A 26813-nucleotide genomic window follows, 5' to 3' on the forward strand; every position below is an offset into this window, starting at 1 on the left:
AAAATTACAAGACAGATAAAGGTAAGTCCATTAATCCATACAAAAAACAGTTTCACCTTATGAGCCAAAATGATTGAGATATGTGTTGGAAAACAGTTTCATCATATGCATAGGCCATTTCATGAAGGGTATTCACACGTTGATATTAACCGAATTAACCGATTGAATTAAACTTTTTTGATTAATCAGTTAGTTAATTTTAAGTTCGGTCAGTTAACAGTTAATGATTTTTAAACTATGATTGTCGGTTAATTCAATTTAAAATTAGTTAATTGATCAAATTAATCGATTAACAAAAAATATTAAATATTAATATTTATATTATATATTTTATACTACTTAGTCTTAGCATATAAAAACCTTCGGTCCTATGGTTAATTTGGTTAAAATCGAAGTTTGAACACTTCTAATACAAACTGTTCGATTGATTGTATGTTTGACTTGGTAAGATGCACTCTTTTCTTTAATTTAATTTTAATATGGTTTTTTAGCGAAGGCCTTCCGATGTCATTTTTTATGAGTTGTTCCCTTAAATTCATACAAAACCCCTTTAAAAAATGTTTTTTAATGGAATGACTACTGTTATTGCAAACAGAAAAATTATGTAATAATAAATTTCTATTAATTTAAAAATAGATCGAATTAATCAAATTTTATTCGATATAATTGATATGTACTACTCAAAAGTTTGATTGATTGCTTCAAAAAATAAATTTTATAATTTATAAAATCGTAATTCGTATTGAAGAACAATGCGCGTATATGATCCCATAGTGATCTTGTAGTGACGATATGATTTCGATTTCACACATGAGTATCACAATATGATTCCCACTTCAATAATTTTTTAACTAAATTAATGATATTATTATATAAAATAACGTTTTCGACTATCTACTTTTTTTGGTACATATTCGACTATCTACTTTGATATATGATGTATTATTAGTTTTTTTAATAAATGATATATTATTAGTTAAAATCACTTCTAATAGAATTACATTTAAGAATATAAAAAATTAACCTTTTAAAAGTTAGTAATATTTTTTTAAAAAAAAGTAGTAATAGTATGTAATTGAAATATATTTGTGCTTATATATATAATATGAGTTGTATCAAGAAACTACTATGATTTTTCAACAGCATTTGTCACCATTGAAGGGGAACAAACTTTTTTCATTCAACCGACAAATATAAATTGTGTCCTTGACTGATTTTACCTTTGATTATTTTTAATAATTGATATATGATTTATTAATCGATTATTTCAGATTAAATTTGTAAAGATTCATGATAAGAACAACTCTCTTTATCCACTTTGCTTCATTCTTAAATATCAAAATTTAAATTTTTAATTTTACTTTAGAGATCTAACATCTCATCTTATTAGATCAATTAATAGTTAATTCATGATTTGTTTTCTCTTAACCGTACGAAATAAAATGTTTCTATAGCCACGAAAATTAACAAGTAAACCTGTCTTTGGATGGAATTTTTCTGATATCAAATGGATTAAATAAAAATTTATAAAATAATTTAAATTTAATTATAACAATATATAAATATTATTTGATGGAATGAAATCAAATCCAAAATTTAAAGTAAAAGTTTCTTTGTGGTCTGGCCCAGCGCATGGGTGCTCTCGTGCAAAAACAAAGGCAAAACACAGGGCCTATGAATTTGGAGCTATTATGTGATACCTATGTCGCTAAATCGATGAGAAAACAACGGATGCACCTTTATTCAGGGTAGACAATATACTTTAAAAATCGTATTTTCTTCTATTAATTATTTTATTTTTATTAATTATATTTATTTTAAAATTTTATTTATATTTTATTCATATAAAAATTGTATATTATTAATGTACATAATTATTAAAAAAATATTTTAAAATTCGACCCTCAAAATAACATGGATCAGTTCGTACACGACATTCAGACATTGAGAACTGTTCTGTAGGGGCTGCTTTCTATTAGTGGAACCGGAACTCGTTCTTGTTAAATGAGCCGTTGAATATTTCTTTTTTCTTTCTGTCGGTTTTGCATCATTGAGTGTCGTAAACTGCACTTGTTTGTTTCCAAGTTTTCCTATGCTACTGTTGAATTTATTTCTTACTATTGCGAATAAAAACATTTTTAAAAATAAACCTATATATATTAATAAAAAATTCATATGAAATAAAATAAATAAAATTTGAAGATAAATATTATAAAATAAATAATTGATATAAAAAATTTAAAATTCAGGATAGAGACTTACCACCTGTACAAACCTAAATCTTGTCTTATAAGAAAAATATTCTATGGAGGATGAGGCAAAAATCCATGGCAGACATTATGCAACGGGAACATAGCACCTTGAATTCATATATGTCCAATTCATTGTCGTCTTCGTCGTTTGATTGAGCTTCCGCATCAGCAGCGGATCCATCAGCCGTAAGATCACTGGTCTGAAGATGAACGTGCGAAACAAGAAATAATGCACATCAACAAAGAAATAACAGTGTCAAAAAGCGTTACAGATTGCATGCAATCCAATTCTGTTCTATTCACTAAAATTGGTTGAGCACCGCTTTTCATATTTCCAAGGTTTAACCATAATATAAGGTACTACAAAGAAGGGCCAAATATTTTCCTCAGAGATGACGGCAAACCAAGAAGAATGCAGTTCAAAATCTAACAAAATTCATTCACGCCAACTTTTCATTATGTTGGAACAATTTCTAACTATTTCGAATGTTCTAAAAAGTTATAGGTGAAATACTAATCAAGAGTTATAAATGAGGAGTTATGTCTCTTAGTTATACTGGGAAGAAGGAACGAGAATAATGAGTTGTCGGATATAGGTTGTTTGTTAATGGGAATTTGAATGGATTCAGTGACATTATTTTATTATTATGGGGGTACAACAATAATGACTATTATTAAAAGATGTGACTATTCAATTAACCATTTATTTAAAGAGTTGTATTTGGATGAACAACCACGAGATTTACTATAAATAAGAATCACGTTTCAGTTGGAAGACACACCCAAATAACATTAAAAAAAAAACTTTGAAAATGAAGTTTCATTCTATTCTCATCTTTGAATATTCATAGATTGTTGATTAGAGAACTTAAAAACTTGGAAGTTTCATTCTGTTCTCCTTCATCTTTGAATGTTGAAGCTTGAAAGACCATCTTTACTAGTCACCGGAGCTCCGACAGACTGTATCTGACACTACTAGAGAAAATAAGAAGAAGAAGAAAAAGTAAAACAATAAAGGAAAATTTAGGCCATAAAAATAGTTATCCGGACAAGTACATATAATACCATTTTATAGCCCAACAACAACCTGACACTCATTTTTGGTTATTAATTTATAACATAAGAATACTAATGAGTGTAGTCAAAGCAACGATGGTTATCGATGGTATGAGTACCTTTATATGAATATCGATACCTTCCCTAGTATATCAATATTCTTCTTGAGTATCAGTAAAAAAAAAACAACCTCAAATGTCCCCTAAAATATCTTTAATATCATACATGTAGTATTGATACACTCTCAGGTAGTATCAATACTCCTTTGAGTATATGCACTAAATTTAGCTTCGAAATGACCCAAATATTACCCTTTGTATATTTCAAAGGAGTAGTATCGGTAGTTCCCTATGCAGTATCGGTACTATCCATATAAAATAGCCTAATTTTTATCTCTGTTTATCCGGTATCGCTCTTGTTCATCCAGTATCGATACTACAATCTAGAAATGCACTGTTTCACTTGGGAAATACACTCAAACTCACCCCTAAACACTTGTTTTAAGATCTATATTGATTATTAAAGCCTATGAAAGTTATTAGGGATCATTATACACCATTTTTACACCAAACTAGCATCCAAAACATTCGTAACAATCATCAAGCTCCCAACCCCCACATGCTTCACCATCCCTATACAAGAAAACAAAACCCATGTAAATGACATATAAGTAGGAAGGAAAAGTTAGAGTGTGTTACCTCCCCAAAAACATCTTTAGCTTACCTAAGAACCAGATTCTCTTGACTTTGCTTTTCGGGGAGGGGAGGTTCTTGCACCACTCTTCAACATATCCCAAGCTCTCATAATGTTTTTAGCACCAAAACAATAGCCACAACTTGCTAGAAAACAATTATGCTTGATGAAATTTGAATAGAAATCATATGAGGGAGCTCTTGAAGCTCAAACCCTCCAAAAACCTTAAGAGGGCTCAAAACACTATTGAAAAAGATGATGAGTTCAACTTGAAGATCATGATCTCTAGATCATTAATCTCACCTTAGAATTTCGGATTTGAAGGGGGAATGATGAAAGGTAAAGCCTTTCCTCTAGCTCTTGCTTGATGGAGAAATAGGGAAATAAAGAAGGAGATGAAGTAGAAAACAAAGTGAAGAGAAAGATAAAAAAGGGTGTTAAGTTTTTTCCTTTATTTTTATTACCCTTGGCTCTAATTACACATTATACCCTCCTTATTTATCTCAAGCTCAAAAATCTTTTTTTATCTCCAATAAGACTAATTTATTACATGATTAAACCCAAATTTGAAATGGTGGACCTTTATGCTATAATAAATCTATTAAATAAATTCTTAGGTCAATACTCAAAAATTGACTCAAAAATTTGGGTCGTCACAACTGTCCTATTATAAAAGAAAATTTCATCATCAAAATTTCTAGGACAAAACCGCTGGTATAAACACTCAAGCTGCACAACTTTTGTGACTCCTCGAGTCCTCCAAAAAAAGGCCTTTACTACATGTATCTTATTGCATTTGAAACTCATTACCATAGATAATATCACCTCATACAAATTAAAATGATATTCAACCACAACAAACTCATTAATTCATAGTCGAGTAGATTTTTTGCCTAAATCTCACTCTCCGTGTATAATCGGTTGATTGATCTTCACAATGAGATCCTTGAAAAAATGAGTAACCTTTCTAGGAATATATACTTAAGCAAATTATTTAATTTAGAGATGAATTTTAATTTTAATTTGATTTTATTAAGTAGTATAATTATATTGTTATGTTCATACATGTCAATTATGATGTGAGTTTTATTTTATTTTTATTTTGTAGAAACGAATTTGTTATTTCTTATATATATATATTGGAGGTGACAAAAAAAATCTCAAACACATAGAGTCCATATTCATCTTGACTTTATAGAGTTGTATCTAACAGAAATTGGTCGGTATGTCAATTTTCCTATTAAATTTTTTGAGATCAAATTTAGGTAAAGTCTATTTCCCTCTATCATGTTATATTCATTAAAATACCCCTCTTAGTTGTATAATTATTTTTTTTATATTTTTAACATATATAATTTTATTATAATGTATAAATAAATTTTAATTTCATAATTTTATATTTTATAAGACTTTATAATATTTATTTAATTCAATTTTAGAAAATTTAGTGAAATATAATTAGAAAGACCTTTGAAATTTAAGATTATTATAGATAAATATATAAAATAAAAGTTGTACAGGATGAACGAGTTTAGATTTATATAGATAAAAATCAAATTAAATTTGAGGTAAAAAATAATAATATATATTTTTAATTTTTTAGCAATTTAATTTTTAGTTTTGATATTTTATTTTATTTTATTTTTTAAAATATTTTTATATTTTTAAATTTAAAATATTTTATTTTAAAAAATCAAATAAGCCCATAAACTTAAAAAACCAATTTCTCCATCGAACTTAGTAAAAGAAATCAGTTTAGCCTATAAACCATGTCATTATCCACCATAGACCGTCACGTTAGCACCGTAGATCATCACATTAGCATCGTAGACCGTCACATCAGTACCATAAAATGTCATATCAACATCGTAATGATCAACGAAAAATCGTTGATTAAAGGGCCACATTGTAACCCCCTAGACATGCCTGTGCGTTACGACCAGATCCATGTCATTATCCACCATGGACCGTCACGTTAGCACCGTAGATCATCACATTAGCATCGTAGACCGTCACATCAATACCATAAAATGTCATATCAACATCGTAATGATCAACGAAAAATCGTTGATTAAAGGGCCACATTGTAACCCCCTAGACATGCCTATGCGTTACGACCAGATCCACTGAGTTACAGTAAAATTTTCCAAAAATATTCTTCGATAATTTAAATCCATATTATGAATAATCACCTTTTAAAAACATAGTTATTAGCAATAAATTCTAATTCGAGTAATATATAATACCATAAATGACTAAGTAAAACCACATCTTTCACAAATCAGTATCGATGAAATTCTAACATCAGTCGCAAGACATGTATTTCAAAATAATTAGGCACATGTCACCAAAAAATAATGACAAATCAGAAGATAAAAACATTACAACAAAATGTACTGTACGAATGTGTCGATCCTCCAAGTGCCAAGTCCGGGTCACTTATCCAAAAAGTATCTGAAAGGGAAGAGTTTGGTGGAGTGAGTTAGAGACCTCAGTGTGTTCCAACATTACAGAAATAAAACTTACAATTAAGTTTCCAAATCAATTCAGTTCTAAATTATGAAAACGTCAGTAGTTTTTTTGGCTTAAAATACATAATCGTCCTCCAACCGAAAACTTTTTCCCCTCTTTCTTTCATGCTTTACTAAACCATCCATCACAAAATGTTTTCAATAAAGTCCCTAAACTTTTAACTTATTTCAAAATCAAACCCAAAACTTTCAAAATTCACATTTTAGTCACTAGCTCTGTTTTAGGATGTTACACAGACATGTTCGAGTTAACTCGAACTAATTCTAGAAAGCTCACTAGACCACGAACAAGCCCCAAGCGCATGACGACGATGACAAGGCGGTTTCGACCGGTTGAATACTCCGGGAGCATCACCACACCATATCAACCAAGGTTTAACCAAAAAAGCAACCAAAACCAAGAAAAACTGAGAGAAAATTAATCGAAATATAAATCCGAGCTTACATACACCAGCGACGAGGAAAACGACAACTAGACCCACCGGTTGGGTTTCGAGCGGACGGCGACGGAGAGTCTACCTGTGGCGACGGTGCGGCTGGAACGACTAGAAACTATGAGAAACCGATGGGAAAAAATGGGTTTTTGGTGAAGCTTTCAAATATCTCTCCCCGAAGAACGACGGTGGCTAGTGGAGAGTGCTGGCAGAGGTTGGTTCACGGTGGCCTAGCGTGCCTGATGGGGGTGGTCGTGACAAACACCGATTATCGACGGCAATGACCTGAGACGGGGAGAACCGAACATTTTTCTTCTAAACTGCGACGAACAATGGTCAAATTTGTGAACTGAGGGTTGGGGTTGGATCATCGGTTGACGCTAAAACTGACGATGATGACAATGCACTCCATCGTCGGCCGATGGTGACTGAACGAAAATAGGGTGATTTTGGATGGGGAAATTTTTGGGGGTTTACGACAATGGGGGTTCTGTTTTGGGTATTTGTTTAACCCGCATAACCCTTAAAATTTACTTTTATTATTATTTTCTCCAATATTGACCTAGGTTATCTGGTAAAAGGATGGGGTGGCCATCCTTTAGGTCACGTGTTCAAGTCTCCTATCCACCATTGATTTTATTTTTGGTGTCAAATGATATTTTTGGTTATATGTAAATTACGGGACTAGTCCCTAAACTTCTTATATATTTGAATTTGATCAAACAATCTTCAAAATTATTTATTTTGGTCCCTTAATTAAATTAAATAAATAAATAAAGTATTATTTTAAAGTAAAATTTTGGGTGCTACACATTGAGTTTTTTTAAAGTTTGAGGGCCATAGTGAATGTAATAATAATTCGAGGATCACATTCTAATTTTTTTTAAAAGTAATGGCATTATGTACTCTTTTGTCTTTTATTAATAAATAATGGTCATTACAATTAATTAATGTTTACATTTATTAAATTATTTTAACATATGCTATTTAATAACAAAAAAAGGAATTTTAGTTAACTATTAACATTTTTAATTGATTTTGACGTCAAAAATTAATCATATATTAATTTAGTTGACAATCTATAAAATTAATATTTTTATAAATTATTAAATAATATTTTAACTTTAATATATGGTATTTTAAGTCGAGATTTTAAAATTTTAAATCTTCATCTTGTATAAAAATGATTATTTTTCAAATAATACTTTATTTTTATACTAACTTTTTTTTATGTATAATACTTAAAAAAAATCTTAAAAAACTTAACAAAATAAATAATACTAGATAAATATTTGAAATAGATTCAAAATCTATATACTACTACATGTTAAGTAAGATGAGTTAATCAAACACCAATTTAATTAATAAAATATTATTTTCTAAAAAAAATTACAAACATAGTTATAAAGATTTTGTTTATTTAGATTAAATATATAATTGATAAATTTAAATGTAAAACTTTTTCACTTTAATAATAATTATTTGTTGAGTAAATTTTATTATATTATTAAATAAATATTTTTCATTGTGATAAATTTAATTTAATTTAATTGTCTTAATTTAATTGATTTTATTTGTGACGTGTCATCAACAGTGTTGTGATTTACGAAGCCCAATGACATTCATTCTTAATTCACTTTAACACACTCACACTGTATCAAGCACTCGACTAGATATTTTCCCATATTTGAATTCCAAGCCAAATTTGTGGATAATTTTGCCATTTTGTAATAACAAGCCTATTTTCGTCATTTCATGCATCAAACTTAACGTCGTCACGACCACACTTCAAACAATAAACGCATAAACCCAGCAGCCTTTGACGTCCGTGAAAACGACGTAACCCCCAGACTCGATCTTCCCCACCCTTCACACGCCACGTGTCCACATGAGATTCCAAGATCTTTAGAGATGCTATAGTGACAATCGAGCTCCCGGCTTCTGATTTTGTCCAGCTCAGCAAGTCCATCTGCCTCCAAAATTTTTGCCACGCGGAAATATAGCCATCCCACGTGGAATTTCTGGAAAGTTCCATACCTCCATTTTATCCACGTCAGCATAGTCAAGTTCGTCTCAATAATATCTTCTTCGCTATCGGATCGCCCAAACAAAGGTCGCCTGTATCCGTTCCTTTCGAGTCGCTCTATTTCTCAGGCGGTCAATTTATTTAATTAAAAATAATATAATCTGCAATAATTTTCCAGAATTTTGTTGGTATTAAACCGAAGATTTTAATTTCAATGTAAAAATACGCTTTGAAATTAATTATGTTGCTTAGTTTTTGCATAATGTTATTTTTAAATTCAAACAGGTTTTCAATCCAGCTGAATAATTGTGGTAATTTGAATCTTTGCTGAGGATTATCTTCATTTGTGATACTTGTAAGTTGTTTAACTTTGTCAGATTTGAATAGTTTCCTGTTGTTGAATTCCCTTACTTTTCGTTATAGAATTCATTTTTTTAGCTGCGATTTTTTTTTAGCGCTAGAATATTAAGAAAAATCAATTCAGTAGTTTACTTAGAATTGTTTATATCTTTCGATTAGGTTTTGGTTAGTAGTAGAAAAGTTTTGCTTTAATTTTAGGAGCAGATATTAGGTGCTTGATAATAGGGTCTTGGTGTAGAAGTCTTTAAAACTTTTACTTATTTTAATAATTTAAAATTAACTTGTGCTTACATGTTTATGTGTAAGATTAAGCTTGTTTTGTAGCATTATGGTTTTGTTCCTTAAAACGAGGAAAATATTGGGAGTTTTACTTGGTTGAACTTAATGGTTGGATTCTGGTTGATTATTTTGATGTGATACTCTGTTGTTTTCTACAGGGTGCAAGCAACTTACGAGTATGGAGTTTGGTTTCTGAAGATTAAAAGGAGTAAACATTTTTGTTGTGGTGGTTTTTCCCCCCCAACTTTTTAGTTATGGATCTCCTTTGTGATTTACTTGTGTTTTAGATTGGACTGTCTGTATTTTGCAGAAGTTTGCCTTTTCGAAGACGAAGCTATGTACTTTTTATTTTTTGAATTGGAGGAGGATTTTACTGTTCCATCCTTGGACTGCCCTTATTGTTGCCAGTCTTTTGTAATCTGATTTACAGGTAAGTGTCTCGATGAATGTTGATAGCGATGGTGACAAAGGTTTACGGGAAGTAAATCACCGGGTCTACGTTGGTAACAAGAGAACTACAAACTGTGTCGTCCCTGAGGAACATGTGATGCTAGAAGAAGATGATCTGAAAGTTAACAAGATTGCACAAAATGTGAAATATGGTCATGTTGGAGCTTTTCAGGCTCCTGCCATGCGGCAAATGGCACAGCAACAGCCTCAAAATGCAATGTGTTACTGGCAGAGGTTTCTGCATCTAACAACTGTTACAGTTCTGCTTGTAGAAAATGATGATTCTACTCGCCATGTTGTCACTGCACTTCTGCGCAATTGCTGTTATGATGGTGAGTGACTAAAGTTTTTCAAGGATGTTGCGTCAGAATATCTTGGATATTTTTTTATAATACATGCAACTTAGTAATATTTCATGCCACATGGAAGGAGAACTGATATCTCAACTAGACTAATTTAATAAATAATAATTAGCTTTACACACACACACACACACACACACACACATATATTGCTTGTTGAGAGCCAAATTAAACTAAGCCTAGTACAGCTTGCTTATAGAAGTTTAAGTGAGAAGTTTCCATATTGTACTTTGCATCTTGTCTATTCAAGTATCGATAGACTCTGTATTTGGTTAGAATTTGATGATGAGATTTTATGATACCCATTTATCTCTTACCAGTTTATTTATGTCTGATTCATCTCTTCTTTCATTCTATAAAAGATATCTTTATTAATGCCTGCGACAAGCTCTTCCATTTTGGAACACTTTATCAGTTATCTGTTAAAATATAGGGGCTGATGTAGCCTATGCTAACCTAAATATTCACTTCATTTTCCCAGTTATTGAAGCCGCAAATGTATTACAAGCATGGAAGATACTAGAAGATTTGACCAATCACATCGATCTTATATTGGCTGAGGTGGGAATACCTTCCTTATCTGGCCTTGTTCTTTTGAGCAAGATTATGAGCCACAAAACACGTAAAAATGTTCCTGTGATCAGTAAGCCTCCATTCTTTCCTGCATTTTGTTGATTGTTCTAGCATTTTCACTCTTGCTTTCGCTTTGAGTTCTTTCGAGTAGATACATTCAACAACTATTTTTGATGATATCTTCATGCAGTGATGTCATCTCAGGATTCAATGAATCTAGTCTTTAAGTGTTTGTCAAAAGGTGCCGTTGACTTTTTAGTGAAGCCTGTTCGAAAGAATGAGCTAAAGAACCTGTGGCAGCATGTTTGGAGGAGATGCCATAGTGTGAGTTATTAACTTCCTACTTCAGATTTAGATTCCCTATTATAAGTAGAGTCTACAAACTATGTACTAGCAAGTTTTTCTTCTTGTTTCCTGTTTTGATTTCAAGAAAATAGAAAAATAATATTTGAAACTATTCCATTACTATATTTTTAAATTGTATGAAGAAGGTAACATCTAGGACCCGTATCGATTAGGAAAACTTCTACTTGTACTAGTTTGTTAAAAAAGAAAATAAAAAAAAAGACGAAAGAAAGCAGAGAGAGAGAAATTGGTTACATATTCTGTTTTCATAGTTTTCTTTGCAAAGTGATAAATTTTCTGCTCCCTCAGTCTAGTGGTAGTGGAAGTGAGAGTGGAACACAAACTCAAAAATCTGTCGGGTCAAAAAGCGTCGAGAAGTCTGACAACAACAGCGGTAGCAATGATGAGGACAATAATGGGAGTGGTGGTCTAAATGTTGTAGATGGCAGTGATATCGGGAGTGGCACTCAGGTATTATAAATCTGTCCTTCAGTTGCAGGGTATTCTTTTTATGATGTTAATATCTAGCAGTGAAATTTAGGCCTTAGATTTCCCTGAACTATGGTGAGCACCTTGAGATCTGAACTGCTTTTCTTTCATTGATTTATGTCATAGTGCAGATAGTGCAGTTTTGTATTCTGTTTACATCAATTTATAATACTTAAATATATAATTTTAACTGTAATGGACTTTCATTAAAAAATTAAGACACGATGTTTCACTGAAACCGCAAAAGCATGAGATGAGTATTATAAGTCATGGATTACATTTAGCTCTGCTTGTGCTGACCTCTGCTTAGGAAATGATGTACATATTCTCAAGAAACAAGAAATGTTTAATTTCCGATCAAAATATTTGAGTCTCTCGTACCACTGCTTAGGAAATGACCTCTGCTTAGAAGGTTGTTTATATGAAAGAAAAAACTGGATTCTGATCTCTAAGACTCCAACAGCATTATTTATTGTTTGGCAACAATTTCATACATCTCCATTTTAACACTTCACCCTTTTATCCAAAAAAATTATTGTAGTCATAGATTTCCACTAATAAGATTTAGTGACAAAGCGCAACTTTGATATCATATGAAGGTTGTTTATATGAAAGAGAAAAACTACCTGGCTCTATTTTAATATTAGATTTCCATTGATAAGATTTAGTGGCAAAACACTTCTTCTATATCCATTTAAAAACTTCATTCTTTATCCAAAAATTTTACGGTAGTCTGCACAAATCATTTTATTCATTCCAAATTTAGGGCTAATTATGTACAAATTCTACTTCCTCCTAATCACTTTTTGGAATTTGAGCTTTAATCTCGAATTCCTCATCCTCAATGGTTGAATTTCATCACTCTCGAAACTTGGATGAAAAGTTCATAAAATTGTTAGAAACCTGTAAATATATGTAGTGGAAAACTGCAAATGCATTTTCTTTTTGCAGAATTCTTGGACAAAACAAGCAGTAGAGGTTGACAGCCCCCATCTAGTCTCACCCTCAGATAAAGTTGCTGAGTGCCCTGATAGTACATGTGCCCAAGTTGTCCATTCAAATGCAGAAGTATCTGGGAACAAAGGGGTGCCAGTGGCTGCAGCAAGGGGGTTCCAAGAACGAGATGAACAGCTTGGTAAACATGAATTTCAAATGTGTAGGTTGAAGTAGGTTTGAATTGAGTCAATCGAGGTCAAGCAGTAAGAAGCTTGAGCTCAATTTGAAACTTGAGGCTTGATACTTGGTTCAAGGGATTTTAGATTAAAAAATTGAACTACTTGAGCTTGCTTGATTAGGCTCATTTATCTAGTGAAGATGAGTCATTTCCCATAGTTGACTTCAAACTCAAACACGAGTTCGAATTGAGATTATTCTGATAGTAAATAAAAAACAACAATTATATATTAAAAATAAGAAGAAAGGTTTTATTAGGCAAGCCAACTACTCGAGCTTTAAGTCACTCAAACTTGGCTACTCCGATGGGTTTAGCTGCTTGGGCTTGTGTTCTACTTGACAATGACCAAACTGAATTTAAGTTTTTGTGGAGTTGAACCCAAGTAGCTTACAAGCGCAGTCTCTGATTTAGATCCTTAGCTTGAAGCATATAATGCTGGTGATCAACATCATTAATCTGGTAGTCCTGTTTTACTTTTCTTTCCTTTAATGGTTAAACTGCCATGTCTCTCTTCTCTTCTTTTAGCCTTTTTTATCCTTTCCATTGCAGACAACGTTGCAATGGGAAAAGAACTGGGTGTAAACAAGCCTAGAGATTTAAATTTACTACTACAGTGTCCAGTTGAGGCTCCGATCAGAACAGTTGAAACCAAACAGATTAACCTTCTTGAGATGAGCTCCAGCAAATACAATGAACAGATTGATAAAAGGCAGCTGGACCTCAATAGTGAAGCCCCTTCTGGCAAAGAAAAGTCTGAAGCTGCTAATCAAGCTGGCATTACATCTATGACCACTGATCCTAAGATGGAAATTGCTGAGTGCGAGGCTTCATATAGGCTTTCCAAAATCTCAGATGGCAATGATAAAACCATCAATGATTCTAAAGAACTACCATCTATTGAACTCGGATTGAAGAGACTTAGAGGAGTTAAAGATGCTGGGACTGAAGTTAGGGATGAGCGAAATGTTTTGAGACGTTCAGACTCTTCTGCCTTCTCAAGGTATAATGTAGAGACTACTGCATTGTGGCATTCAACTTAACTGAATCCCAGAAAAGTAATCTACAAAGATTTTCCGAATTCTGATTAGTTTTGACCATTATTTCTATTACCTGCAGGTATAATAATGCAGCAAATGCAAATAAGGTTCCTGCTGTCAACACTGGAAGCTCGTCTGCAGTTGATAATCATTTAGAACTGACTAGAAAAGGATCATTATTTGATAATCGCTCTCATTTCGTTAATGACCTTAACAATCAAAGCTCAAATGTCGGTAGCAATAATATTGGTATGGGCTCCACTACTAACAATGCTTCTGCCAAGGCGGCAGCTGAGAAGAATAAGTCAGCTATATCATCCACTGTCAGATCTTCACATCCATCAGCTGTATTCCAACCTATGATAAATGACCTTTTAAGTACTTCTCAGAAAGTTGTATTAGACGAGGACGATAATGTAACTACTACAGGAGGACCAGCCCAACCTAGAGGGACTCATCAAGAACTGAAAATGCAACATCCCTCAAACCATCATGATCAACATCGCCATCTTACTAACGATATGCAGCAGCAGCAGCCCCCAGAACATGATGATTTATCTTTGAAAACATTAGCTGCAGATGCTCCTCATTGTGGGTCATCGAATATGTTGGGAGGCCTTGTTGAAGGAAATGCTAGCAACTACAGTATCAACGGAAGTGCCTCAGGTAGTAACCATGGAAGCAATGGGACAAATGGAAGTAGCAATGCAGTCAATACTGTCGGGAAAAACATGGAGAGCGACAACGGAATAGCTGGGAAAAGTGGAAGTGGAGATGTGAGTGGCTCCGGAAGCGGCAGCAAAGCAGACCAGAGTAAGTCTGCTCATAGGGAAGCTACACTGACCAAATTTCGTCAGAAAAGGAAAGAGAGATGCTTCCAGAAAAGGGTAATTAACGTTGAGCTGTTTAATAAATAACTATGCGAGGTAGTCAGAGTCTAGCAGAAAAATTTTGACTCAATTTTTTATTAATACTTTTGGATTTTTACAGGTTCGGTACCAAAGCAGGAAACGACTAGCAGAACAACGACCTCGCATCAATGGGCAGTTTGTGCAACAAACACCGAAAAACACCGACCTATCATCCGATGGCAATTCATGTGACGAATAGTGAAGAAGAAAACAAGCAGAACAAGAGATAAATCAAATCCTCTGGCTGATACCACAAAGTGACTGGTCTAGACTATTTGACAATGTTAGGCTTGATGAGCTGTGTTTTATTGGTATGGACCTTCCACCTTTTTTCTTATTCTTTTCTTATAATTTGTTGTTCTGGACTTTAATTGTACATTAGGGGGACTGGAGAAGATAGAATACTTGTATAATAAGACCCCATTTGATTTGGTGTGCTGGCATCATGATCTTGAACAATAGGGTGCTTTGAAAACCATTTTAATCATGTTCTATCGGTTAGTTTCTGGAGTTCTTTTAACCATTATTTACAATAGTTAGTATTTTAATTCTTAATGAGCTTGAGTTTAAAATATATATGCAACATACTTAATATTTTTTATTAATTTGGTTAATTAACCAAAAAATGAAAATAAAAAAGGTTTTGATGCGATCATGCCCTTGTAGGTGAAGTCGAGACTCTTGTTCTCGATCGAATTAAGGTCACCCGAGGAAAGTAAACTTCGAATTAGATCTATGTTTGAAAGTGTGCGACAGCAGAGTCTCTTATAAAATGGAATGGTGATGGATGGAAGATCTCTTAATGGAATTTGGATAGGTGATTATATGATGGAGGTTGGATGGTGAAATTTGTAGGATAGGCTCGATATTAGTTTAAAAGGAACCTAAGGATGAACCAATACTATAAGAACTGAAGACCCTAAACTTATGGTTCTTTTAACTAATATCTAGTGGATGGAACGAGACCCACTATCTATATAGAGATAGGAACTAACGTTTTATAAAGATGGTTCTTTTAACTAATAACAAGTGGATAGAACGTGACCCACTATCTATATAGAGATAGGAACCAACGTTATATAAAGATGGATGAACGCCACACCATTGCTAGTGATAAGTTTGGGTAGATTTTTGGTAGACACCACAAGCAAAGTTTGATAAGCTAAAGATGAAAGTGAGACAATCTCAACTTGTATTTCATCAAGGAAGATGGAAAATTCAACTTGAGACAGACTCATTTTGATAAGGTTGAAGTTTTGATTTGAGTTTTTTCAATTTTGAAGAAAATCAAACTGAGAAGAAAAATAGCAGCCTATAAGAATAGCTTATCCTATCTCAAGAGGAAAAATAATAATTAGTATAAGTCCATTTTAATTAAGCTTACCCAAAATGAAAGCTTACCCATTTTAATAATAATTATTTGTGATTCAAAATGAAAGCTTATCCTATCTCAAGAGGAAAAATAGCAGCCTATAAGAATATTAGTATAAGTCCAAGCATGACTATTGTAGATCAAGAACACTTAAAGATCAAACACATTTGAAGAAGTCCTAAATCAACAAGAATTGTTGAAAATTAAGCTACAAAACACATCTTGCAACCAGACTACACTTATATATTTATAATTACCAAATTTAACACAAAGATATCAGATTTATTCATATAGTGGTAAATACTCGTACAACATAGGTTCTCAACTGAGAACAAATAAGTAGTCCAAGCACATGTTATTTTCATGCACACACACAAGCGCACATTAATATATGTTCATATGATCTTGGCAATTTCATCACTTTTGGGCCTGCAACAATAAGAATTTGTCAGTAGTTAGCAACTTCCGGTATACTAATCAATGATGAAAAACTAGTAATCTAAGGGTATAAATAGAGCAGTACTGAGAATATCTTCTTATACAGTTCCACTAATTCTTTTGGATTGGTTTTCTTCGTCTGTGCATAGGCATCGATCTTGTTCACCGCCTGCATCAGGAAGTTATGACAATAGTAAGTATTGTTCAAGAATTGAAATAGATAAAGAAATGTCGCTCAAGTAATACATTGGCTATATCTGAAGCATCTTCATCTGCATTTTCTGAAGCAACTGAAACATACATGATGGTAGACAAAACATATATGCATGTGTGCGTGTATATATGCTTTAAATTATACCTCAATCCATGCGGTCAGTTTAGGCCTGCCTTCTGTGATGTCGTACCTAAACACCTCCGACAAGTACATATGGAATCTTTCAACAAAAGGAATGAAGGCGATGTCCGCCTGCAAATGACAAAATCATTCATGTGTCGTTTTAAGAAACAGACGATGAAAATATTACAGCACCGAGAAAGTGATTTAGCGATCACTGGTGAGCCAACTTACCAGAGAAAACTCGTCACCGAGGAGGAATGGGCCATCGCATTTTGTAAGAGCGTTTTCCAAGAGATCAAAAGCAGCAGCTGATGCATATCATATCATGTCATGCAAATACAAGATACATTCAGTAAAACACAAGTATGTTTTATTCAGACTAACCAGCTTCAGTTGTTGAGTCTCCTTTAATTGTAGTAAATACCATCCCTGCAAATTTGTCCGTGAGTGATAACAACTCTTCAAACAACTTTTTCTTGTCAGGATCCTAAAACAATTTCAAGAGATCACTTAGTATGTGGTAAAGTGAGAAATCTCCACCGAGAGCACTAAACAATTCAACAGATGTTACATTAGGTAGAAGAGATGGCCCTTCAAAGTTGCTATCAACATATTTAATCAAATCAAGACTGTCCCCCATGACTTCCCCGTTATGTTCCAAGGCCGGCACCTGAAAATGAAATAATTAATAAAAGAACATTGATCAACTTTTTTTTTTTGTTTGAGTTGTTCATATATCAGAACACATAATATGTGGATCTCCTCACCTTGTTTTCAGGGTAAACTTTTTCCTTGTACCAAGCAGGTCTATTTTGAAGGTTCAAAGGGACCAACTTAATTTTGTCTTGCAAACCCTGCAACTCAACCAAATTCACAACAGTTTACTCTCAAAATTTGGGAAAAGAAAGAAAATTGAAAACAAGTCCAAGGGAATTAGACAACCTTGGAATTCCTAGTGATCCACACACGCTGTGCAAAGGGGCAAGTGTAAGTCATATACAACCTTAAAAAGAAGGAAGAAGAAAAGGGTCAACTTTATTATGTACCAATAAACACAAGCAAACAAGATAGATGTTAGAAAGAAAAAACAGAGGAAGTGTATTGTGAAACCTGGTAGTTCCATCAAACAGAGAGGGTTCCTGTGCAGTAGCATCCAATAGAGGAGGCAAATACTCAGTAGCCATTGTCGTCGATGAATTCAGCTTCAAAAGTTTGCCTTAAGTTTAATTTGCTCAACAGTTTCGTACACCTTCAGGAATGAATTCTTTGCCTTTATGTAATTTTTGGAATTGTTAAAAGGCATAGTCAGCAGTGACGAAATTGTCAATACTAAAAATAATCTCTCATGACAGCTAAATAATAAATAATTTTATTAATAAAGTTTCAAAGCAACCATCATGTGCCCGGAGGCTATAAACATTAGTAAATTTCAAGATTCGTCCTCAAATTTTTTAATTTTGTAAAATGCACCCTCTGTTATAAAGCATTTGTTTATTTCAAATATTCTTTTTAATTGGCAAAAGAATATAGCCTTTAATTATGATTTAAAAAATAACATTTCATTTTGTTTGAATAACCTGTCATGGATGGAGGAAATGGCTTACCATTCGATTTCTTTGGATAAACTATTCAGATGGTCACTTAATTTTTAGAATTTTTATTTTGATCACCTCAAATCATTGTTAGAGAAATTGTTCATTTTGGTCAATCAAAAATTAAATACCTAAGTCTAACAATATTAATGAAAACTACACATAAATCAGGTGGACTCGGTGGTAAAAGAATTGATATTATTCTATAAGGTCCAGAGTTAGAGCACTATGAAAATGCCAGAAGTGTGAGTGTTCAATGTCAAATGATTAAGAGTTATCTTTGAGCAGATATTATATTTTTTTAGTACATAGATATTACTTTGAACTTACCTCAAATTACAAAAAAAAATACAAAAATAATAATAATCATATTAGTATATGATATTTATGTTGGAATGTTCCTTATAATAACATAATAGGAAAAAATACGTATTAAGCTGTTGTCACGGAATTTTCTTATGTTATTTCCTTGTCTTACTTAGACCAAATCCAATGGAGAGTTCTAAACTTCAACAACGACGGCATCGGCCAATATAAAGGATAAACATTTGAAAAAGGATCGATTTAGTCTTTTGAAAATAATATAAAGGACAAACTACTACAATTGTCATTTATCTTTTATATTTGTATACTTTTCTCACTAAATCAAAAAATTTAAGTTTTAATCACTTACATTATCATTTTATTAAGTTTTGGTCACCTAGATGTTGAATGTTGTTAGTTTGATGACATGAGACGTTAGTAAAAGAGTTTAATCTTTATTCTAACCTATAAACTTCAGATAAAATACTAAGTATGGGCTTTTTTGTAAACCCAAATTAATTCAAGGACAAAATTTCAATTTACCATTTTTTTAATATGTTTTCTTTCAAAATCTGTCCCCGCTTCTTCTTCAGTCATCTCTGCTCCATTTGCCTCCTTTCAAGATTAAATATTTGATAGTGCACTGTTATGATCTACAAGATTAAATATGTTTAATAATTCCTGCAATTCATGCAGTGCAATCTTATATAGTGTTTCTGAGATTGTGCTCCTCCTTCTACAACTAGAACCGCACATTTATGCAAGTGATTTTGCCAATAAACCGACTACAACGTCAGTGGAGCCTATGCCGAGACTTGAAATCTTTACACCAACAACGCATTATGTAGCGCGACGGAATTTCCTCCGCACCATTATAATAAAGAACATTCGGTGCATGCCTGCATAAGTAACCTTGAAGAAGGCAAAAGCTGCAGAAAAATATACTGTTACAATAGGAGGCATTAACATTGATCCAAAAATATTAAATAAAAGGACTAATATAAAAATAAGTGCCTAAACTATATCATTTTTTTCATTTAGGTGCCTAAACTTTTTTTGGTCAATACATGTGCCTAACATTTCCAACGTTACACTTTTAGATGTCTCGGTCGTAACAGACATTAAATTAATTTTGAAATTTTTCTAAATTAAAAAACATAAAAATATATATTTAAAAAAATCAAAATGTTTCTCAAATCTTGAAAAAATCCCAAAAACTATGAAAATCCTAATTTTAATTCTTATACCCACGTCGACCCCCGCAGTCCGCCTTCGGTGGAACCTCCACCGAACTGAACAACCACCCTACGACACCCAAAACTTGACTCCTCCCATGCGACTGTTAGAAATCAAACTTATTTCTAGAAGTTGGAAAAGTCAAAGGCGGTATAATGGTGACATAAAAAACGTGGCAGCAACAAAGAATAGAAATAAGCAAAGTTGAAAAGCTTTTGGCAGTATGCACATGCTTATTTATTAAGCATATTAAGGCAGTCCCACAAAGAAATTGGCAGCACAAATTCATTCACGTCAAGCAAGTATTAAGGCAATAATTGAGAGAAATTGAGAAGTATCCACAGAGCTGAAAATAAGTGGTTACTACACCTATAAGTATATATGTAGATTAGTTTTAAAATGTATGAAAAGTGAGAAAGAATGAAAGCTTAGAAAAGTGATAATGAAAGCTTAGAAAAGTCAGAATGAAAAATAGCTTAGCAAAGCTATGAGAGAGAGGGTAAAGCTTAGCAAAGCTTTGAATATCTAGATTGTGTTTGTAAGCTAGCTGCAGTTAGTGTTATAGTGTTGTAATATTATAATTTTGGGATAACGTCGTTGTAACGTATTTTACCTCGTATCAATAATATTTCGAGTTTTATAAATTACTGAGTGCTCATCTACGCTTCCAACAAGTGGTATCAGAGCTTGGTTTGAGTTTAACGTGGTGGAGAAGATGACCAACATGATTCAACCTCAAATCCTGAAATTGACAAATACGAATTATGGAAATTGGGGCATTCAAATGAAGGCGTTACTAGGCTCTCAAGATTGTTAGGATATCATCGAGGATGGTTACACCGAGCCTGAAAATGCAGCAATAGAAGTAGTCATGGCCAATGAAGAAAAGAAGGTATTGAAGGAATCCCGGAAAAAAGATAAAAGAGCGGTGTTCTTTATTTTTCAAGGAGTAGACGAATCTACCTTTGAAAAATTTCTGATGCAAAAACCGCAAAACAAGCGTGGGAGATTTTGCAAAAATCTCTACAAGGTGTCGAAAAAGCAAAGAAGAATACATAGCCACAGCAGCGCACACTTGCCAGAAAATGAAGAATCGATTAGAGATGATAAGCGGAGAAAAGCGTGGAATGGAAAATTAAGTTTGAGGGAGAGTGTTAGAAATTAAACTTAATTCTAGAAGTTTGAAAAGTCAAAGGCGGTATAATGGTGACATAAAAAACGTGGCAACAACAAAGAATAGAAATAAGCAAAATTGAAAAGCTTTTGGCAGTATGCACATGTTTAATTATTAAGCATATTAAGACGGTCCCACAAAAGAGAATTGGCAGCACAAATTCATTCACGACAAGCAAGTATTAAGGCAATAATTGAGAGAAATTAAGAAGCATCCACAGAGCTGAAAATAAGTCGATTACTACACCTATAAATATGTATGTAGATTAGTTTTAAAATGTATGAAAAGTAAGAAAGAATGAAAGCTTAGAAAAGCTGGAATGAAAAATAGCTTAGCAAAGTTATGAGAGAGAGGGTAAAGCTTAGCAAAACTTTGAATATTGAGGTTGTGTTTGTAAACTAGCCGCAGCTAGTGTTATAGTGTTGTAATATTATAATATTGGGGTAACGTCATTGTAACGTATTTTACCTCGTATCAATAATATTTCGAGTTTTATAAATTACTGAGTGCCCATCTACGCTTCCAACAACGACCCGATGATCAGAAAAAACTTTGCAGATCGCGACACCCAAGCGTCCCCGACAGTAAGAATGACGAAAATGACGATGACTGCAGACAAGGGGGATGGAAAGAGTGGCGTCAGTGGCCAGCAATGGAGATGGTAAGTTAGGGTTAGTGATTTGGGGATGATTTTAGGATTTTTTTGGGATTTGGATTTTTTAGTAATTTTAGAGAAATTATGATTTTTTAAATATAATACATTTTTATTTTTTTTAAAATAAAAATTTCAAAATTACCTAAATGCGACACTTGTCACTTAGCGGTGGAGTTTAACGTCCGTTATTACTGAGACACCTAAAAGTGTAGTGTTGGAAACGTTAGACACCTGGATTGACCGAAAAAAATTTAGGCACCTAAATGAGAAAAATGGTAAAGTTTGGGCACTTTTTTGTATTAAACCTAAATAAAAAAACAAACACAACGATAATTGTGTTGAGGTGATCCATTGTCTTGGAAGCGAATTCACCCCAACGTGTATAATCGCTACAATGAACGAACAATCCTTGAGGTTAGCACGATCTCTCTAAATTTCGTACACCTCTCTTTGGTTTGAAACACTCTCTTATGTTTTCATAAACCTTTTCTAAAGTGGACTATTGATACAAGTTGATGTTTAATATACAAAATTGGTATCCCAATTCTCATGCTATTGAATTCAATAGAATAAAAATGTACTTCTAACAATGCATTTGCTGGATTTCAAGTAATTGGTTCATTTCAACAATTTTTTCTTGAAAGAAAGAATGAAATCCTAAACCCTTAACTTGCTCTCAAACATGAATATGAGCAAGTCGACGTTTAAGAAACATATATTTGAATACTGAACGAGGGATGTTACCAACATTCAACAATATGTTCTGAATGAAAGAAAACAATCAACTATTAGATTACATGGAAATCATATCTACAGATTATCTTGCAGTCTCATCCCAACTTTCATTGGAAAATACCAGTCTCAAATCATATTTTATCATTACCAGTCTCACCCCAAGTTCTTTGATTTGTTCCTTTTTAAAGATAATATCATGGTGGCAGCTTATACTTTTCTAAGTTTCATTCTGTAATCATGTGTTAGACAGCAGTAGTAATTCATATTGAGTCTGACATCTATTTCCCTGGGCTATAGTGGTAAGTACTTTGCTTGTTTTAATAGATATGACATGTTTTCCTTTTTGATGAATATGTGCATGAGCATGCATGGTTCTAGACGTGCTTGCATGCATTGTTTTCATGTTTGTATGCATATCTCTACTATGTGTCATCATACTCATGGTTCAAATGGCATTAAGTAAAACATAATTAGATATTAGTATCTTTGTTTTCACAAAATAGTCTGTGATGTTATCGTCTATATGTTACTACTGCTGTTCAGCATTTGATTATGAGAGAAACGTTGAAAGTTGGGAATGGTTTTATAAATTGAAGATTGCCTGCGGAGAATATATTCAATGGATGATGAGATTATCTAATCCAAAAGAAAACAATCAACTATTAGATTACATGGAAATCATATCTACAGATTTATCTTGCAGTCTCATCCCAAGTTTCTTTGGCAAATACCAGTCTCAAATCATATTTTATCATTACCCTATGACAATGCTTTATGAAAGAAAGAGTCCTTTCTCATGGCTATGGAGGATAAATTTTGAGAAATTTAACTCCAATCTTGGCTGGCTATGAGAACCACCGCTAGCAACAGCCAGTTCTCCCGCTTTTATCGATAATGGGTAGGAGGAGGAGCTCCCATTGATCAAATGGGGGTCTATAAACACAACTATGACTGTGATATCATCATGAAAATGCCTCCTCACCGCTTTATCAATCTTTTTCAGGTCTGAGTATCTCATTTCTCTCTTTTTTGCGGCTTCCTTGAGTGCAGCTTTCACAAGTCTCCTAGCAATTCCCTGTATTAAAAAGGGTGATATAAAATAAGTGTCAAAACATGCTCAACCAACATCAGCAATTCTCTGCAATATTTGAACTTACATAGCGTGGGCTAGTCTGGACAATTTTAACGGCCTCCTGGTTGCTAAGGTGCTCCCAAAGACCATCAGAAGCAAATATGAGAAACTGATCATTAGGGTATAATTTATGAACTAACAACGATGGCTCGGCACTAAGGACCGGCTTTCGCAAAGGTTCAGGCAGTCTAAATTTAGGCAGGAGAGGCTCTTTGTTGAACTCTGCCTTCTTTAAATATGCATCACCAATGGATCTTGAGATCTACAAAAGACACCCACAACTTAAATTCACTTTCTGTTCAGCTTTCTTAACTTTTCATGAAAGAAAAAAAAATACCAGAATACAAACCTGTATCAAGCCCTTGACACGCCAAACTTTGTGTTTCATCACAACGATGTGTGGATCATTGGGATGCAATGATCGAAGCTCTTCTCTTACAGCATCTATACTTGCATTATGGTCTGTGGATAATTGCAGGGCTTTAAGCCCCTTTGTTTCTCTTCCTGATCTGCCTAAAACCACTCTTGAATCGCCAGCATTAGCAATATATACAAATCCATTGGAGATCACTCCAGTCAAACAGCACGATCCCACCGACGCCATATGTGGCTTACCGAGCCATTGTTTTCTCACAAGGGAAAGAAAATTCTCTTCTGTTTCAGAGAAAGCTTTTCTAAGAACATTCACTGATATTTCTTGATGCTCGGTTGCAATTGCTGCACATCAAAGGGGAAGCAAAATAAGCATTTAGCAATACTAAAGATCAGCAAAGTTTTAAGTGAAAACGAACACTTAAGATTGTTGAAAAGGTTGTCATTGATGTAGCGGGAAGCCTCGGTTCCACCATGTCCATCATACACACCGATGAACGTTCCATAAGGTCCATAACCACTCGAACTCAACGACCCTGATTCGAGTTGGCTTTGATCCTCCAACAAACTATTGGCTTGAATCACGGCCATGGAGAATTCTCCATAAGCATGTTGCCCCAAATCTTTATACCACAACAAACCATCAACACGGCCGCAAGAATCAACTTCAGCCGATGGATTCCAACAGGATTTAACCATTTTTCAACCAATATTTCAAATGTATAGAACCGAGAAGACCAAGAATCAATCTGGGGTTAAGCTTTTGTCTTTGTTCTGCAACGTACTAGAATCCCAGTAGGTGAAACTATATAACCAAAGAGTTATCCAATAGACACCATTAATCTGAGTGTCTGACAAGTCTCAGACAAGGACCAAAGATGGGTATGGGCTAACTCAACTCGTAAGCGTGTAGTTGAGACAAGGAAGCAATAGTTTTATGTGAGTTCAGAGAATATGGAGGTGTGCTGGGCGCTGTGTACCTTGAAATATGGGTTTCAATTGTTTTTTTGGCAGCCTCACCGTGTGGCGTGTTTCAGCAACAGACTTAGCTGGAAAAGCACCTTGGGATTTGGAGGAGACAGAGTTTGGTTTGAGATCAAAGTGACGAAAGAAGAAGCAATGGATAAGAGAAAGAAATAAAAAAAAGAGTTTGGAGTTTTATGTCAGAAGATCTTGGGTTTTGTTGTCAGATGAGATCCAAGATGAGAAATAAAAGAGATTCTAAATCACTGACGTCTGACATTGTTTTTGTAACTGTTCTTTGTTCCCTTTCTTGTTTTTTACTCTCCTCTTGTTCATTACTTGTCCTCAACCTAATTTATTATTGCATGGCTGAGATTTTATAAGTTTTTTTTCTTTTATTACTTGAAATAAACCCAACAGTATTCCGTGCTTGAAATTCTGTAATAACACAATTTCATACTCCTAAACTCATTTGAGGAGCATAATTAAATTTTAAAATCTTTGTAATGGAAATTTACTCTCATTATTATCATTATTCTCTAATTAAGAATATAATATATCTTGTCGGTTTTTACTCATATTATTCTGCACTTTTTCCATCAGTACTTCAGTTCCTCTGTCGTTTCCGGCAAAGCTGTTGAGGAATATCTATAAAAGAAGAAAAGGATCGGATTCCTTCTCAATTAGCAAAGTTCCATTGATGTCTTTGTCAGTTGCAATCCTCTAGATTTGGATTCAAACAACATATATATATATATATATATATATATACTTCTTTTTTATTTGATCGCTTGGTTTTGATGAATTGATCAAGGATAACACTGTTTTTGAGTTGAAAAAGCTTGAAACAGCTGGGAAAAGGGGTCCATTATCCTGGTTTTGGATATGGTACATGCATTCCAGCTCTTTTATTTTCAGCTACTTGCACAGCAATATAGTTCAAATTTGGCTCACCGCCCACCTGACCTCTAGGACCATTTCCAGCCATGGAGCACCATCATCTCACTGTAGAACAACATTAATGGCTGAGGATGGATACAAAGAAAACTTAAAATCAGTCTCCTGTATTTGTCAATCTTGTAGCCTGGAGTTGCAATAATGTCACCTTATTTTACCTCCTCTTCTGTTAAAGTAGGTAGGAGCGTAAGGGGTGAGAGTAATCCACAAATGGGATCCATCGGTTCAGATTAATCTATCCACTATAAATGAATTGATTTATTCATTATATTAGTGAAAAAAATCAAATAAGGTTAATTTTAAACATTTTTTTGAAATAATTTAGGATGATTAGAAGATTTTGTTCATAATTTTTTTAGTTATTGACAACACATCCTACATACACGTGATTAAACTTAAGACCTCTAAAGATAATAATATTTCCCTTAACCATTAAGATTGTTTGATTGGTTTGATAATTTTAGACGGTTAAATTTATTGTTTAGAATAGGTTTAATGGTACCATAAATTTTTTTATAGAAACTGTTAGTTTTACTAAAAATAGAAATTATTCAATTTATCATAAATGTTTATAA

At 33.3% G+C, this 26813-nt stretch overlaps 3 protein-coding genes across 6 annotated transcripts; 1 reads left to right on the forward strand and 2 right to left on the reverse strand.

Annotated features, from left to right (window-relative positions):
* The first annotated feature begins 9090 nt into the window (after positions 1-9090).
* On the forward strand, positions 9091-15478 carry LOC120146719 (two-component response regulator-like APRR7). 3 transcript variants are annotated; one of them, XM_039160211.1, is made up of 11 exons: positions 9091-9180; positions 9278-9347; positions 9790-9857; positions 9942-10413; positions 10925-11086; positions 11207-11340; positions 11671-11832; positions 12802-12985; positions 13574-14024; positions 14141-14948; positions 15052-15478. In XM_039160211.1, exons 4-11 carry the CDS (start codon positions 10074-10076, stop codon positions 15169-15171), a joined length of 2361 nt encoding a protein of 786 aa, XP_039016142.1. In that variant the 5' UTR covers positions 9091-9180; positions 9278-9347; positions 9790-9857; positions 9942-10073; the 3' UTR covers positions 15172-15478. The 3 variants fall into 3 exon arrangements, with proteins under 3 accessions (XP_039016142.1, XP_039016143.1, XP_039016141.1); XM_039160212.1 differs by having other exon boundaries at positions 10062-10413; XM_039160210.1 differs by having other exon boundaries at positions 9790-10413.
* A 1156-nt stretch (positions 15479-16634) lies between these two features.
* On the reverse strand, positions 16635-18352 carry LOC120146725 (glutathione S-transferase L3-like). Of its 2 annotated transcripts, none has more exons than XM_039160218.1 (9): positions 18230-18352; positions 18062-18122; positions 17887-17973; positions 17691-17789; positions 17500-17606; positions 17351-17423; positions 17141-17248; positions 16868-16951; positions 16635-16773 (listed from the first exon to the last, which is right to left on the reverse strand). In XM_039160218.1, the coding sequence occupies exons 1-9, from the start codon at positions 18301-18303 to the stop codon at positions 16762-16764; spliced, it is 705 nt and encodes a 234-aa protein (XP_039016149.1). In that variant the 5' UTR covers positions 18304-18352; the 3' UTR covers positions 16635-16761. The 2 variants fall into 2 exon arrangements, with proteins under 2 accessions (XP_039016149.1, XP_039016148.1); XM_039160217.1 differs by having other exon boundaries at positions 17351-17427; positions 17504-17606; positions 18230-18349.
* Positions 18353-23460: 5108 nt separating this feature from the next.
* On the reverse strand, positions 23461-25648 carry LOC120146723 (probable protein phosphatase 2C 38). The gene is made up of 4 exons (XM_039160214.1): positions 24738-25648; positions 24296-24663; positions 23972-24208; positions 23461-23889 (listed from the first exon to the last, which is right to left on the reverse strand). The coding sequence occupies exons 1-4, from the start codon at positions 25015-25017 to the stop codon at positions 23587-23589; spliced, it is 1188 nt and encodes a 395-aa protein (XP_039016145.1). The 5' UTR covers positions 25018-25648; the 3' UTR covers positions 23461-23586.
* Between the last annotated feature and the right edge of the window lie 1165 nt (positions 25649-26813).

This window comes from Hibiscus syriacus, unplaced genomic scaffold, assembly GCF_006381635.1.
Source record: "Hibiscus syriacus cultivar Baekdansim isolate YM2019G1 unplaced genomic scaffold, ASM638163v2 tig00110931_pilon, whole genome shotgun sequence".
In the NCBI taxonomy this organism is placed as follows: Eukaryota; Viridiplantae; Streptophyta; class Magnoliopsida; order Malvales; family Malvaceae; genus Hibiscus; species Hibiscus syriacus.

What these genes read in the sequence shown, in the direction of transcription:
- LOC120146719 (XM_039160210.1), top strand. Translation starts at nt 10,074, where the DNA reads ATGAATGTTGATAGCGATGGTGACAAAGGTTTACGGGAAGTAAATCAC. An exon ending in GCGCAATTGCTGTTATGATG is followed by an intron (nt 10,414 to 10,924) that starts GTGAGTGACTAA and finishes TCATTTTCCCAG; the next exon opens with TTATTGAAGCCGCAAATGTA. An exon ending in AGAGATGCTTCCAGAAAAGG is followed by an intron (nt 14,949 to 15,051) that starts GTAATTAACGTT and finishes GGATTTTTACAG; the next exon opens with GTTCGGTACCAAAGCAGGAA.
- LOC120146725 (XM_039160218.1), bottom strand. Translation starts at nt 18,303, where the DNA reads ATGGCTACTGAGTATTTGCCTCCTCTATTGGATGCTACTGCACAGGAA. An exon ending in GGATCACTAGGAATTCCAAG is followed by an intron (nt 17,974 to 18,061) that starts GTTGTCTAATTC and finishes GTTGAGTTGCAG; the next exon opens with GGTTTGCAAGACAAAATTAA. An exon ending in TCAACAACTGAAGCTGGTTA is followed by an intron (nt 17,424 to 17,499) that starts GTCTGAATAAAA and finishes TGCATCAGCTGC; the next exon opens with TGCTTTTGATCTCTTGGAAA.
- LOC120146723 (XM_039160214.1), bottom strand. Translation starts at nt 25,017, where the DNA reads ATGGTTAAATCCTGTTGGAATCCATCGGCTGAAGTTGATTCTTGCGGC. An exon ending in CCTTTTCAACAATCTTAAGT is followed by an intron (nt 24,664 to 24,737) that starts GTTCGTTTTCAC and finishes TTTGATGTGCAG; the next exon opens with CAATTGCAACCGAGCATCAA. An exon ending in GTGTCAAGGGCTTGATACAG is followed by an intron (nt 24,209 to 24,295) that starts GTTTGTATTCTG and finishes TGTCTTTTGTAG; the next exon opens with ATCTCAAGATCCATTGGTGA.